We start from the raw sequence: 17,231 nt of genomic DNA, 5'->3' as shown, positions 1-17,231 counted from the left end.
AAAAAAAAAAATGTGTAGGCCTATTTTTTTGTTGTGAATGTCCCAATTGAGGTACAGGATGTGAAAATTTCAGATAAATGTTCATGTTATATATTTTGGTTGCATTTGTGAGTTAATAAAAATGTAGATGGTAGTTTAAAATAGATATATAATATCATAATATCGATATATCGATCGATATACTCCTGTATCGAATCAAATCGTAATCGTATCATAGAATTTTTTGAGGTATCGGCAAATATCGTATCGCTGGGTATGAGAATCGATATCGTATCTTGACGAACCATCCGATTTACTCCCCTAATATATATATATATATATCGATCAGGATTTTTGCAGCCGATACTGAGTACCGATTTCTTGTCATGGTGATCGGCCGATACCGATGCCGATTCTGATGCTTCAAGCTTTATATAGACTGTTTGATCGGGCGCACACGCCTGGCCCAAAGTTAACCTCCGGTCTGTGTTTGTTTATCAGTCTGGCTATGGCGCGGGCTACAAATGCAGTTAAAGTTAAGGTGATGAGTAGACTGAAGTTGGGCTCAGGTGGTTGTGCTGTGGGATGCGTTTCCCATACATTTATTTATGTGTGGCGATCGCCACAATATCAAAACTGAAGGATTTTCCAAAAGGCTTCGTTGTACTGCACGTTTAAAAATCAAAACGAGGTGAAAGTGTTTTTATATCACTGTATTTCTGAAGGAAGACTATCTTCAGAAAATTTTCGATGAGAAAATTTTCGATGTCATTTTCATTTAATCTTGCATGTTATATGCCTGATAAAGCAGTGTTTGTGAGCTCAGCGCTGCTTTGTGTATAGCCGTTACTGGGGAAACCTGTTTCTCCCGCTTTAAAGCAAAGTCCATCATCAGTAAGTCCATCTGATTTACGCAGCAAACTTACTTTGCTTTTCCTATATCAACGGGTGCTGCGGATAATCCGCGGGTCGGGTAATAAAAAATGCATTCTGATTATTTGCGGGTGGGTAAAATAAATCATAAATGTTGCAAATATTAACTACATTTTTTTTTAAATAAATTTTTTTCATGAGCCAGACGATTTTGTGTGTGTGTTCGTTCGCCTGATCGGAAAGTTGCAGTGACAGAAACGGTGACATTCCAGATAAAGTTTGAAAGAAGTGAAGTCTGTGTTAATGCTATTGAGTAGGCTAATATGGCCAAAAAACATATTTTGTTTTATAAATAAATGTTCATTTAAAAGCAGCCCACGATCAGCGTATTATGTTACCGTATGTTACCGTTACCGGCTCCGATGAGGTTTTATTCCATCCTTCACGCTGTGACACCTCACAAAAGACTATTTTTAGCCAAGCAGGCGGAGAGCCGCTTCAGAAACGTGCCGCGGCTGGCTGATAAACACAAGCACTGACTAGAGCGGCCGCGATCAGCTCCGGGGGCCGTGGAGCCGTAATGCGACGCAGACGCGTGCAGTGAGGCGCAGATCAGCTCTAACGTCACTGAATCTGCTGTTAAAAATGAACCATCTATTCATCATATCATCATGCAAAACATACATGACAAATAGCGAATTGTTCATTGTTTCTTGAAATGGCATTTCCACACCGGCGATGACATGACTGTGACTCCAAATCATTTATGTCCCCACGCATCATGTACGTCGTCACGCATTTAAGTCATCAAATTGCAATCGGTTCGTGAGATCGGCCAAGTGTAGTGAGTACCAATTGAGTCATAAAATGTGATTATCGGCCGATACCGATCTCCGGCCAATCGATCGGAGCATCCCTAATATATATATATATATATATATATAATATACACATTTCATATCACCATGCAAATATTAAAAAACTGCATTTCATGTCAACACGCAAATATTTAAAAAAAAAAATATCGTGTTTAACTGGTGGTAATATATTATTAATATCTAGCACACAAGCAGGGACCAACAGTACACCTTCAGGAAATTTTACACAGCTACAGTAACAATTGTGCAAACATATGGTCCTCACTATACACACATGACTGCATGATTTACAATGGGGAAGTAGAACAGTCTAAAATGCAAACAAGTCTTGTAGGCAAGCAGACCATCACCTTGTGGTTAAATTCTCACAGTATGCAGTGGTTGAAAAGCAATTCCTAGCAATCTAATCTTCCCAACATCTACACTGAACACATCTCCAACTGAAACTGAAGTTTAATTAGGAAAAGGTGCAGATTTGTTTCAAAGACAAAACTATTCACGTTCCTCAAAAACAAACCGCATTATAATTTGGGTTCCATCTAACCTCATAAAATGGTAGCAAACCCACATTTCGCTCGAACACCGAAATCAAAGCAAGTAAAACAAGATGTTGCAGTAATTTCTCCAAACACCCCAAATGACAGAAACCGCATGCATGGTTTAAAGACAGTAAAACACATGGGAAAAGTGACAGGATGGGAAGGATTGGGAAGCTTGAGTTTTAGATGTACTGATTTATCGGCAGATGCTGATAGCCGATCATAATTTTTACAATTGTCAATATTATAAATATATACTGGCATATGAATGAAATACAGCAACATAAAAACAAAAATGTATTTATTTATTGTTTTATTGTATTTTTGGTATGTGTTTTCCCAGAATTTTGTAAATTCAACTTTTCTTTCTATAACATACTTATATATTAATAAAAAATATAAAATATATACACATATTTTGTAAATAATTTTTATATACATTTTTATATATTTTAAATACGTTTTTAGATGATAGATAGATGATAGACAGATAGATATACAGACAGATGATAGACAGACAGACAGACAGACAGACAGATAGACAGATAGATAGCTAGATAACAATACTCTTATTGAAAAATATATACATAGAATTTTTCATGTTAATATTTGTCTATTTTAAAATTTGTCTACTTGCATTATTACCCCTATCCAACCAATGCTCAAAATGTAATATTTGTCCGTATCAATATGGTTAATAATATATTGTGCATCCCTGTTTCTCAGCATGTGTACAGCTGTGTTTCACTGCTTGTTTTCATATCTGTTCAGTAGAGCGTTGGGTATCACAGGCAAAAGGTAATAGCTAGTTAGACAGCAGGAGGCTGAGACTGGGCCCTGTAATATGGGGCTAATCTCATAAAATTAGTCTTGTGATTAGACACCATCAGGGCTCTCCCCGAGTCTACGCCCAACAAAATGTGCAAAATGTTTTTAAGTACTATGGTAACTGCCACCTGAATACCATTTTTTTCCAAATGATGAGATATAACAGGTCTCGAAATGAGATAAAAAGGGCCCTAAACCACAAGAGAAATAACGCGAGAGGTTTGGTTTAATGATAGTCTTGATTGTGGGGAAACTCACACTAATGTTGTCTACCAATGTAGGCAGTAAACAGAAGCGTGTCTACACCTGCATGGAACTGTCAGTCACAACTCAGAAATGCAAGTGCAATGCAAAGGAGAGGAAAAACAACAGGATAATTTTTACCATTTACCAAGCTGTGCTGTTTACTGAAACTGAACACTGTTGTCTTAGAGCAGATATGAAAACAAGAGATGAAACCAACAGCTGTACACATTCTATGACAGAAAGGGACGCACATTATATCAGTAGCCATACTGATATCGGCAAATATTCAATCTTCAGCTTTGGTCAGATTGGGCTAATATTGGAAGCAGACAATAATCTTTTTATTTCTGATTTAAATGGCACATAAACGTGGTAGTTGTAGTATAATATAATATATTATATGGTGTATAGTGTGTGTAAGTATATATATATATATTTTAATACACACAATATATACATACATAATTTTAGATTTTCTATATATTCATATATTATATATGAATTCATTTATATTATATACAAATTGAATGTGTGTGTGTGTGTGTACATACAGATTTATACTCAGTGTGTGAAAATTGTTATCAGATCAATCAAAATACAGTCAAAAGCTTTTCCTCTGCTCCAATATTGCCATTTTTAAAGGGGTGCGATTTCAATTTTTCCTTTCTCTTCGGAGTGTTACAAGCTCTTGGTGCATAAAGAAGATCTGTAAAGTTGCAAAGACTAAAGTCTCAAATCCAAAGAGATATTCTTTATAAAAGTTATGAGTCAGCCACACCTACCTAAAACGGCTTGTACTAACACGCCCCCACATACCTACATCACTATGTGAGAAGATTTGCATAACGGCGCCCAAATGTTCACGCAAAGAAAGAAGGCGTAAGATGAGCTTTGTAAAAATCGACGCGTTTCAGAAAGGCGGGGCATAGAGGAGAAACAATAATGTACAGTATGTGGAAAATAATGTGTTTTTTGAACCTTAAACCGCATAAACATTTCATTACACCAAATACACAAAATAATGTTCTTTTTAGCAGCATCATATGACCCCTTTAATGCATTTGCTTTTTGTAAGTCAGTATAGATTTATAATATTGACTATTTTCATTTTCAAAAATAATGACTGACTATCAGTATTGGCAAACAAAGTGTATAAAAAGACATAATGAAGCATCACCTCACTCACTTTCGAAGTCAGCATAAAAAGTGACTCTTAATCTTCACTCTTCTGGCACATATGCAGCAATCCAAGATCTCACCACACTCGCAGTGAACCGGCCCATCGTGAGCCACTACACACTGACTAACCACCTTTGTGAAACCTGAAACTGAGCCTCTGCTGAGAATCCGCAGTAGGCGACAGAGAGGTTTTTGTCAGGAGCGGTGCATCTTCTTGCATCAGCACTTATGGGAGATTACAGGTTATCCAGGTTTGTCATTTGGTTCAGATGAAGGATACCCTCCTCCTCAAAGGTGCGTAGGCTACTATGACCTCATATTATGAAGCTGTGAAGGGTTTAATTAAGGCCCGTTCCTCACGCTAGCCCCTGGCTTCTGCTCACTCTAGGCCGCCACCGCTCACTCTAGCCCTCCAGCCGTTCCTCACGCTAGCCCCCCGGCTTCTGCTCACTGTAGGCCGCAGCCGCTCACTCAAGGCGAGCCGTGTGCGACGCTGTGTTACGTTGTGAAAGCGAAACTATAATCTTCACTCTCCTAGCACATTTGCAGCAATCCAAGAACTCAACACACTCACAGTGAACCGGCCCATCGTGAGCCACTACACACTGACTAACCACCTTTGTGAAACCTGAAACTGAGCCTCTGCTGAGAATCCGCAGTAGGCGACAGAGAGGTTTTTGTCAGGAGCGGTGCATCTTCTTGCATCAGCACTTATGGGAGATTACAGGTTATCCAGGTTTGTCATTTGGTTCAGATGAAGGATACCCTCCTCCGCAAAGGTGCGTAGGCTCCTATGACCTCATATTATGAAGCTGTGAAGGGTTTCATTAAGGCCTCAAAACAAGCATCTTGGTGTACAGCTCATCAAGGAAGCCATTAATTCACAAACCTTAAATGAACACTGGTCGACCTGAAATTTACTGAAAAGACAGCCCTTGGAAAGCCACCAGAGAACTAAATCACATATCGTTGGTCTCAGGGAAAAGTATACACTGACAATACTTTACTGTACCATGTCTGGAAACAAACTGACATCATACCAAACAAGAGTAACACAAACTGCTAAAGGTTTTAGATAAACTGTTGATTTTTCAAACTTCTGATGAGCTTTAAAATTGAGTAGAAACACATTTTGTGGTAAGAGAACTGAGGAATCATCTGCTATCTCCCCTCACTCTTCTTGTCAGTCAGCTCGACTCACTCTCCTCACTGGAGAAATAAATCTGATCTGTGATGCGACAGTCGTTCAACTGCATTGAGCAGCCGCGTTAAGTTTTTAATTGTAGTGTCTGTTCTTTTACTGAACTAAATGATTTTTATTACTATAAAAAAATCTAAACGACGGTGGGGGTCGGTGACGCGGTGGGCAAGTGAAGTAACCGGTGTTGTGGCTTAACACCGGTATCACCGTCAGCACCTATCGCGGCAAGCCTACTAAGCATTGCACACAATAAACCAGTGCTAGTCTCCAAAACCAATGAACTAACCTTGAAAAGCAGCCACGTTGCGTGAGATGAGGAACTTCAGACTAGAGCTGGTTATCTGGAGGAGGTTCTGGATGTCCCGTCGCGCCGCCACCTGGTAACGCTCCTCCATCTTCTTGGTGCAGCACGTTAGATTATTTGACAAACAAACCTGAAGATCTGAACCTGTTGGGATGAAGGTTGGGATTGTTAACCAAGGTGGATATGCACGTCTGCATCTAGGAATAAGTACATTTTCTGTCAACAGTGACAGTTTTCTTCACCTAAACAATTATATAAAAAGATACATAATACATTCATTTATTACTATTAATAATTAATCATGTTCTCACCAAACTTCTGCATCTAGGAAAAACTAAATTTTCTAAATAATTATAAAATACAAAAATATAAAAATAGATCTGTATTACTATTATTATTATTATTATTAATTACTAGTAGTTTAGTAGTAGTTTACCTAAACAATTATATGGAAAGTTTATAAATAATTATATAAAATACTAAAATATAAAAGATACTTATTATTATTATTATTCATCTAAAAATTATATAAAATTAAATTAAAAATGCAATAATTTGCCTTATTATTTTATTAATTAATATGTATATTATACCACCCAGACACAACATATCAACCATCCTAACAACCACCCAGAACAGCCTAGCAACTGTATAGCAACTTTCATGGCAATCGGTAAAAACAGCATTGTGGCAGACACAGCTCATTTTATAAAAAAAATTTAAAAAATGGTTTTTGTAAATGTAAATCTTTACATTTACAAATCCACTTATGTTAAGGACCATTATCAGACTCATACCACCACCGGCTGGTCGCAGCAGGCCGGTAGGGTGGGGGAGATAAAAGGGCTGATATCTCTAGCCATCAAAATTCTTATCCCACTGAGATCCGACAAAAACTTTCCATCACTACAAACTTTTTTTTTCCCCCAAAAAGGTCAGTGCAAATGACAGCACCTAGGGGGGCTATAGCTCTAGGAGAACAGCACGGGACGTGCCAGGACTAGCCAAGTGTTGCTAAAGACACTATCACCACACCACCACACAATGTTTTGAGTTCCTGAGCAAGATGCAAAGGAGATGGCTTGAGGAAAGGAATTCGTCTCGCTAGAACGAAATGAAAGCACCCCAAGAAGTGTTTATTTCTCACTCACAACCTGTTAGACGTTTAATTGTAATCACCTGAGAGAATAAATCCACCCAACTGTGAACTTCCCACCCTCCCTTTTTTGCCCCGGTTTCACATGATTCAACAGGCTGTGAGACTTGGGAATTGTTGAAGATGACTGAAGAAGGGACTCCTCTTAGGTCATCCCGCAGACAGAGGACCTCCTTGATGCCACGTTGCTGCTTCTACGTTTTGTAACATTAGCTGCGTTTCCATCCACCTATTTTTATGCGCATTTTGGAATATCGCATTAAAAAAAAAACCGCTGGATGGAAACGCCAAGATGTGCAAAAATTCTAAAAATGCGCATAAAAAAAAAACTTATGCGCACATTTGAGTAGGATAAACTTTTTATCCGATAAGAAAAATGTTCATAAACTACGATGGAAACACATTTACCGAATAAATTCCTCCATGCGCATCGAAAAAGTCATGTGACTTTACGCTATGAGGCAGGATAACTTGACTAGCAGCGGACCGATCTCGTTCACAGCATCTATATGTTGTTATGGTCATTCTGAAATGCCTGAGGAAAGTCTGTCGTCAAAGTATTTCTGTATAATTGTCTTAAACGATTGCGTTTCCAAACAGCAGCATCCACCTCCGAAAGCACTGACAGCATTTATTGTGTTTCGTCTGCTCACTCTGAAGTGCGAGTAATTTATATCATATATGAAAATTATTATATTCAGTGGCTTCTCCTAGTTTTCTTAGTGATATTTAGTGCCACAGTTTACCAGGAAGTGACGATTTTGTTCTCTTTGATTCGTTGGATGGAAACTTTATTCGCATGTGTTCTATGCGATATTCCAGTTTTGCGCATAAGTTTAATTTGAATTTTTGGATGGAAACATAGCTATTAAAATGTAAAATGCCCATGAGTAGCATTCAGTTTTATCCAAAACAGCTGAACTTAAATCTGAATGTTTTTTTGACACTGGTTGACGTGCGTATTGTAGCAGTGCATACATGAAATGTACAGCGAGTGGCTAATAATGTACCGCCTACAGTAAACCTAACCAATAGTGTTAACAAGAAGCAAATGCGAAATAAAAACGCATTTGCTGAAGCAACCATGGCATTTTAGCTGGCTTCAACAAGTCTTTAAACTCTTTCATTGTGACTCGTGTTTCACAGGACTCGGACCTGAGCAGTTTTGCTGCACCTGGTGCGCTACCGAGCAAGTTTACTACATCGGAAAAGCTGCACACATGGAGCTGGTTATGTGATTCAAATGTCAAAATGCATTAGTTTACAAATATGCACTTTGATAAAAGTGTTTTGCATTCATAACATAGTATTACACAAGAAACTGCATGATAATGTGTCTTTACATAGATTATTGATTTATAATCATAATTTGTGTAAAAAGAACCATTATTGGTGTTTTACTGCCTCTAGTGTTCATTTCAGTTTGAAACTGCAGTGAATTGTATGTACAGCTATGTTTTTGGACTTTTTCCAATGAACCTATGTTGACAACTCTCCCACGACATCCCAATGCTCAAATAAGAGAGAAAATACTCTGAAGTTCATGCTTCTTTGAAGCCTCATACACCCCCAGCACTTTCTTACATGAAGGCATTATGAAGAAATTACCACAAAAGCCCAAGATTAATCAAATCAAAACAAATGCAACGTGAGGCTTGGGTTTTTATTGTGCTAGCAGCGACATGCTGTTTCAGAGGTCTGAGCGAAGCAATGAAAAGTGTGATTTGGAAAAGACATTGCGTTTTACAAGCTTCCCTGACATGAAAAATGTCTGGCACGCATGCCAATGCTACATTAATGCGAACTTACAGAAATAAACACCTTTGAGGAACCGTTTAAATGTCAACATGACTATTTTTAAGTCTTTTATTTACCCACCCACCAACTATGGTGGTCAGTTTATTATTTGATGTTTTAGGACCTAAGCTCTCACACGGGTCATGTGGTGTGGGATATAATTGGCCTGAAAATCACTGGACATCAAACAATTTGCTTTGCTTCTAACATCCAAGATTGGAAGCAGAGAGAAGAAAATCACAGCAGCATTGAGAAAACAGCAATAAAAGTATGTCCTTCAAGATACCTTCCATCAGAATGTCTTGTTTGCTCCACAACATCACAGGGATTCCACTTCGCTGGTTTGAATCCTATCTCACTGGTAGGTCTTTCAGGGTGGCTTGGGGAGGGGAGGTATCCAAAGCACATCAACTTGTCACTGGGGTTCCTCAGGGATCAGTTCTTGGATTATGTATCCCCCAATTGTAAGTCGCTTTGGATAAAAGCGTCTGCTAAATGACTAAATGTAAATGTAAATGTACAACATTTTAATAAAACCAAAAGAGTCAGGAAAGCTTTGAACATATTGCTTTATAAAATAAAACCTGAAGGAAAAAGTGGTGTGATGGGAGCAGAGGCGGACAGTAACTAAGTACATTTACTTAGTATTACATACAACAATAAAACAGTGCATTGACATAAAAAAGGAAATTTACTTTTGGTACTTAAGTACTTTTAAAAGCAAGTACTTCTGTACTTTTACTTAAGTAAAAATCTGTCTTTACAACTTTTACTTGTAATGGAATAATATTTGACCAGCAGTATCCGTACTTTCACTCGAGTAATGGAGTTGAGTACTTTGTCCGCCTCTGGATGGGAGTGACAGCAAAACAAAAGAAGCAGAATGCAAGTCTCTCTCAAGATGCGTTGATAGAGTCGAACAAAAACGTATTAATGAATATCTTCAACAAGGTCAAACTTGGTCTGTAATCATTTACATTACGGTCTCTGCACATTTATCATAAGCTTAAAAGAGAAAGCATGAAATCATGCACCTGTTTTTGCAGATGTACATAAAAACTCATACGCATAAGCCTAACAATGTTTTCTCTAGATCTGCGATCAAATTTGGGCAAAATTATATCTACTAAACGCAAAGAAAGCTAACCTAAATCCACATTATTTGCTAATTGCTATTTTCCAAAAAGATAATTAGCCAAAAAAACAAACAAAAGAGGACAGTAGAAAATGTGACTAAAAAACACTACAGAAATAGACCTCTTTTTAAGCAAAATGACACTTGACCTTGTTGCCCTTGTCAAGACATCAACTTTAGGAGAGGCTGTTAAATGTACAGTACAGAACACAGTATGATTTGATTCAAAGTCAATTACTATAATTAAAGTTAATTACCTGATCGGTATTTTAAAAATGTTTCATAAAAACTAAATCACAAAGCTGTAAATTTTAATGGCTCCCAGTCCCAACCAAAATCTCTGGAGTTCAGGATGAGCAATGAATATAAACACCTTACATTACGACTTTACCAGCAAACCACACAACCCCTAGCTCTAAATTCCTGTAAAACTCAGAAACGAACCTCTTCCAAGCAGCACTTTGAAGTGAGCTCCATTTGATGACCTCTGTGGGAAACCGGGTACAAGCTGTTCTCCTCAAGCCACTTAGCATCCATTAACGCAGCAAAGTTTGTCAAACTGGTTAGAGGTTGCCTTTCCCTTCTGATGCAGCTAGAGACTATCAATAATCATTATTTGAGAGGCCACAAAACTAGTTTCAGATCACACGAGCAAGAGCAAAATGGAACTATTACTATTGTCCAAACTGACAAAGACCGTTTCAGAGGCTCAGAGGTCACAAACCAAACAGTCCTCAGAGATATACATGACAGCTATTTAAACCAAACAGAGCATCTTCTCGTGACTAATTGGCACCAGTTAGTTTCTGACCTGTATACTTGATCTCGAGGAGTGATTTGAGAAAACAGCAAACTGATTTTAAATCTCAGCTTGAGGCTGAATAACAAGTAAACCACTTTGAACTGCAGGGTTTGATGAGTGACTGGGTTATGTTCAGTCTCAACCCAAATTCATCTTTTTGTAAACGGATTTGTTTTTTCTGGATGCTGGAGCGCTTGTGAATACCAACAGCAAAAGATTACTCAAAAATTGTTCCAAGGGACACTTTATCTCAATGTCCTGTCAGGATAAGTCGTGTAGCCTACAAATCCTATAAACTTAAAGCACGGACTTCAGATGTTCTACTTCCAAATTCTTTTAGTAGCCTAAACGTGCTTTTCTTAAAAAGGAAACTGAACATCTTTGGTCTCAAGTCTTTCGAGTGAAGCGAAACAACTTTAAGCTTTCAACTGCTGCACGAGACACCGTTCATTACCTGAGTTTATTTGAAAAGTAAAGCCCCTCAGTCCAAACAGACGGTCTTTGAGTCGACGATTATTACCTCAAACTTCTAAAGCCGGTAAACGCGCCCTACGGCGAGGAATTGACTAAAGCGTCTTAAAAGCGTCGTTTGAAGGTCGTAAATCAAGCGATGCAATATTTTGGGTGAATTTCGCGCAGTTAATAAAACTATTCAAATCTTTTACATATTCGAAGCGTGGAAACACGTTAAAGTTTTTCTAACTGAGGTGACAACCTCAGAATTGTAGCTTGCTTGTTTATTTACATTAGCCTACTACGCGTTTCCGCATCAAGAATGATTTGAGAAAAATGTATGTTTAAAACTCCAAACTGTGTGCTAAATCTTTACTATAAAAAAAACTGACATCTGTTAGATCGTTTATATTTTAAATGACCATCTTAACATCTGTTGTGGGTAAAGGAACAAATGAATAGGTTGCTTGACTGTGGCACAAAATCAGAATGTTTTGGAGATACAGCTCAACACTGACATGTCAAACTCAACAGATCTTACCTGTTCTCGGTGTTTCAGGTATTGATTTTACAGGTCCGATTTCCTTCAACTGAAAAACTTTACGCACTTCATTGCAGTTCATTAAAGTCCCCCCACACGGATCGATGAAAACCGTAAAAAATGCACAAACCAATACGCCACGCATCCCCATTTTCCAGAAGTGTTTATCCTTTCGAGTAAAAAACTAGAAAAGCGGTGGTGTGGTACAGGCTAAGTCTCAGAAAACTCGAAGACAGCAGTGAGTTCAGGTGAAGAAAAATATATTCAAGAGATTGTGCATGTCCCACTCACGCGCCTGGGGAGGGTTTCACGCAGAACCTTCAAAAAGAGCGCAACGAGTGTGTTGGTGAAAGACGGAGCTGTCAAGAGAATGGGTGGAATCGTTAGTGTAGTTAAAAGAGCCTCTAATACACCATCTACACGACCGACGAAGCGGACTAGTATGACACAATATCGAGAGCTTTTAGGAGCGTAGCCTAGTGTCGCAGGCGCAACATTTTACTAATTATGGGCGCGTTTTGAACCCTAATAGGCTAAGACAAAACTCTAGGAATTTTAAAAGTTTATATTTTTTTACTACAAGTCAGGCACTTATTCCTTCACGATAAATCTTACGATTAGTCAGCATGAGCTAAATGTATACGCGCGCAAACATAATTCGCTGTTGCTTGATACTGTAACCATAGCTGCTCGATTGGAGTTACTGTAATAGTTACATATTACATACACAACATAACTGTCAATGCGCTAGGAGCGTCCGAAAAAAAATTAAATAAATACTGATTTATTTTTAAGTTGATCCCCTGCACCATGCCCCAAAAGTCTGTCTATATTGGCTTATATGTATTAAAAAAAAAAAAAAAGTTTCACATGCGTAAAGCTAGTGAATGTTGAGGGTTGCTCTTGAAAAAGCTTAATCAAAACGCGTAATGCAAACCACAGACTGGAAATAGAACATTACTGAAAAGAAGCGAGAGAAAAAAAAGGTAACTTTCTCCAGGGAAGTGCGAGCAGTTTCTCAAACAGGTTGCAATAGAGCCATCTATTGGACAAATAGGCTAATGAAGCTACGGGTATCACAACACTCGAATTTATGATCCTAAATGGATTGATTTTGACATCCAATAACAGTTAGCATAGTAATAATAAAATCATAAAAACCCAACATTTGCATTTTTTCCGAAATTTAACCAGAAGAGATCATCCACACTTCATGTCCGAGAATGGGACCCATAAATAATAATGTTTATTCCATTTTAGTAGCTATACTATTGCAGAGAGCATTATAAAAAATACAGACAACATTCGTGAGAAACTGATCAGACAGATTGAAAGGCTTTGAATACTCACAGACCTGCTGTGCTTCCCTACGGATAAACCTCAAATGCGTTTTAAACTCAAACATTGAGAAAACTTGTTCTCTTGAAAATGAACGAGCTGCTCATCTTTACAGTGGGCTACACAAAGCCTCACTAAATTACACTGCACAGAGTAGCTGGACACCATGGTAATGTTCCATTAAAAAGAACTTTAGATGGAAATGCACAATAGAATAATTTAGTCTGTTTTTCTCATCCCACAAGACATGTAAGCAAAAGGTATCTCATATATACACATACATATATATATATATATATATATATATATGTGAATGAGAGTTTAAGAGCAGCCCTCTGCATTAAGCATGTTCACTAAGAGGGATACTAGATAAATTGGCTCACTCTGCATTTTTATAATTGGATTTAACAGAGCAAATGAACAGCTGACATGCAGCTTTGAATTTGAATGTTCAAGTTGGTCCAGTTAAAGCCATGAAATATGGTACAAAACGGACAAAAGGTCACCTCTTAAGAAAAAAAAAAAAAGTCAAATTTCATAGTTACTACTAACCCATCACAAAGCATTGTGGCTAACAATTACCAGCCCAAATGTCTGATGTTGTAAGAGGGACAAATGTTCGAGAACATTTTTCAGAATTGATACACAGTAAGACAATGCACCTCTTAATCTTTTATTGAAAATCTTTGCATTTAGAAATTACATCACTTGATGGAAAAAAAAAATCCAAATTTTACTTAGTTTCAGTATTTCAATTAATAAAAAAATAAAGGAAAATACACAAATGCAATAATGAAAACCAAGAATGAGGAACTTCCAAAAACAAAACACAACAAACAAAACCTACTTGTTGGGTACAATCTCCACAATCCTCTACAGGCCGGGACAAGTGCAATACCTTCCAAACACACAGCATTGCTACCAATCCCAACCTGTGCAGAAAGGGACCAAACAGCTCCAGAAGCAGTTCTCGGATGCGAGCTGCCACTGTCAGTTTTGCATGGATTTGCACAGCGCACAGTCTTAAAAGCTGAATGCAAACCAGCAAAACTGACCGGGGTCCAGCAAGTTTACAGACTGGTACGGAGACCTCAGGAGTGTTCACAAGAGTCTTCAGATCCTAGACGCATTAAGCTAGAAGTACTTCAAGTGCTCACACTGCAGTAGATGACAGAAATACTACCTGCACTATAAGCACTTTAGCACTGCTGAAACTCTATAACACAATGGCAACACTGGCAGGTTTATTTAAAAGAAAAGAGAGGGGTGGGAAAAAAAACTGAGCCACCGCTTTTCAGATTTCAAATCCGGGAAACGTGGAGAAGCAGCAGGCCACCATCAGTTTTGCATAGATTTGCACAACTCCAGTTTTCTTGTAGTGCAACTATGCAAAACTAGCAGAGAACTGCACCAAAAAAAAGAAAGGAAAAAACACTTAATTCACATACATATATGGGTGAAAGTCACAGTCCCTCGTGCCAGAAGGAGCACTTAGGGCAGTAGGTGCTAGTCTACTTCACTATCTGCACTAGATGCACCTTAGCACAAAGCCGTTAGGTATGGTGTCTTGGCGAAGGATGCTTTAGGCAGAGGGAAAAGGCAATGGTCAAGTGTATTGCTAGAAGTGCCTCCACTGCAGTAGATATTCCATAATACTACCTGCACTGTAAGCACTTTGACAATACATTGACATCCACACCATCAAGAATGGATGGATGCCTCCAAAGAACTTGCGGGCAACTACTCCCATCTTTCTTGAGGTTTCTGAGGGGGAAGGGGAGAAATATTTGAGTTAGTTCATTGCCTACATTATAATTCAAATGCAAAAGAGGAAGAGTAAATGGGATTGACTTTCTAGACTACAAAAGCGAGGGCCTCATGGCAAAGCACATGCCACTGCGGTACCATTCATACCCAACTTTGACGGTGAAGCCTATCGCTCTTTAAAAAAAAAAAAAAAAAAAAAAAAAAAAAAAGCTAACTCCACCAAACCATCATTACCTACTTCGCTCCCTCTGTTTTGAAGGTGCATTTCACTATCAATTTCCAAGTTATGAGAACTAGAGTTGAGCGAGTTTATGAATTGCGCAGCCTGCGGACCGCGCCGTCGGGTCTGCACGTGTGGCGCATGCGCAGTGAGGCGCTCCCCATTCACCCCTCCCCCAAACCCGAAACAATCTGCACTAACATGGCGCCGTTGAGTTCACGAACTGGATAATTATTCGCTCAAAAACTACAGTATTAGACAACAACTAATAAGTGCAATGTGTCAAACAGGTAGAAACAACAAAACGGGGCTGGGAAATAAAGTGGCGCGTTGTTGCTTTCGCGTTCGGCTGATGTTGAGGGCAGCGTTAGCCGCTAATGCTAAGCTAACTGGCTAGGAGTGTGGCTTAAACATGCACTTAAAAATATAAACGCAACGAAATGTGTTAACGTCAACAAATAAGGCGCTCATGGTATCTACACGAAGCGTTTCCTGAGCGAAACTAGCCGGCTAACAGTTGAACTTAAACGGCTAGTGCGGGCTAGCTCCATCTATTCCCCATTAAAAATAACTCTTGATAAAAACCAACGAGCTCGTTATGTGGCTAGTCAACTTTAATAATTTCAACAACATTCCACACGCATCCTAAAGCTGAAAGCCATCGCAAAAAGGGGGATGTTTTTGTCCAGCGCGCCGTTGCTAAGCTAGCGTGTGCGGCCTACGCGTCCCCCCATGTGCTACTGCTTTGTTCTGGAGGCACTTTAACTCGCACGCTCAACAGAACGAGAAAACATCACTCTCCGAGTCTAAAAACAACTCGAATCGCATCCGACTACGCGAACGAGTGTGTACGAGGCGAATTAAGGCGCCCCGTGCAGGCGTGCGGGGAAATAAAATAGTTGGTAGTTGCATTGCAGCAAGCATGCTTTTCAAATCTCCCACAATCTCCCCAACTATGGAGGTGGAGAGGACTACCATGCGCCACTTACTACATTGTTTGCATCACCGTCGTTGTCGCTCGCTATAGCGGAGTCACGAAATCCTGCGCGGAAATCATCTCCAATGTGTTTAAGCGGGAAATCGCGATTGAGTTTGTGAGACTAGAAGCCAGAAAAAATGAACAACAGGCACCTAGTCAATAACGCACAGTAAGACACTCACCAGTGAAATCCACCATCTTCACTCGCTTGCCGTTTACTGCCACTGCTCTGGACAAATCTGCGAAACTGGTGCGTAAACTTAAAAGTAGACCGCGATCGAATGAAACGCACGCGGCACGCGTCCAAAGCGAAGTGAAACTTCTGCTAAAACGACTTTCTTAATCAGGGTAAAATTGCAAAAGTGGCGCGAACGCGACCTGCCTTGAACCATGTGTGTGAATGAAGGGCGGCTCCCGATGAACGTAAATATCTACAACCCCCAACTCCTTCATTAGCATAAATAAACTACTTCCGATCTTTAGCCCTGCAACCAATCGAAAAGAAAGGGGGGAAAACGAGAGAACAGGCACGGACGCTTAGATGTCCTTATTAGTCATGCAATACATAATAATAATAATAATAATAAGTCAAACCTGAAAAGCGAAAAAGTGACGCTGCAGTTGCAGTTCAATTGAAATGTTTTCATTTAAATAATAATAATACAAAAAGTGCAAAAAAGTTTTTTTGAGTAACACATACAGACTATATGTTATTAGAAATATATTATGTATTAGAAATCAAAAACTGGGGTAGAATCAACAAATACAGTGAATTAAAGTAGTAGAAAGACTGTTTTAAATTAAAATAATTTTTACAGTGTGCAATGCATTAGAGTATGGTTTTCAACGAGAGGAAATTGGTTAAAAATACAAGTTTTAATGCCTTTTATTTGTTTTTAACAATTAACATAGACACCATTACATTTTTTTTATAAACAAATAATGCATTCTTCCTCTTCTTTTTATACCCCTTTATTTTCAGTTGATGAAAAAATACATTCATAGCATAAAATTAG

General features: G+C 38.6%; 1 protein-coding gene across 2 annotated transcripts in view; it reads right to left on the bottom strand.

Moving 5' to 3' along the window:
* The window catches only part of LOC107677851 (glypican-5-like), a 194,687-nt gene extending 177,910 nt beyond the window's left edge, over window positions 1-16,777 (bottom strand). Inside the window, exons 1-2 of one of the 2 annotated variants that reach the window (XM_016472914.1) lie at window positions 16,398-16,777; window positions 6,010-6,171 (exon numbers count right to left, since the gene is read on the bottom strand). In XM_016472914.1, coding sequence (XP_016328400.1) covers window positions 6,010-6,171; window positions 16,398-16,413 — 178 coding nt within the window. In that variant the 5' untranslated portion in view covers window positions 16,414-16,777. Of the gene's footprint in view, window positions 1-6,009; window positions 6,172-11,911; window positions 12,362-16,397 lie in introns of those variants that run through there. The other variant, XM_016472913.1, reaches the window with a different exon arrangement.
* Between the last annotated feature and the right edge of the window lie 454 nt (window positions 16,778-17,231).

Source organism: Sinocyclocheilus anshuiensis, unplaced genomic scaffold, assembly GCF_001515605.1.
Source record: "Sinocyclocheilus anshuiensis isolate Anshui unplaced genomic scaffold, SAMN03320099.WGS_v1.1 scaffold432, whole genome shotgun sequence".
Classification (NCBI taxonomy): domain Eukaryota; kingdom Metazoa; phylum Chordata; class Actinopteri; order Cypriniformes; family Cyprinidae; genus Sinocyclocheilus; species Sinocyclocheilus anshuiensis.
The sequence above is the reverse complement of the archived record's forward strand: the minus strand, read 5'-3'. Positions and strand labels throughout refer to the sequence as shown.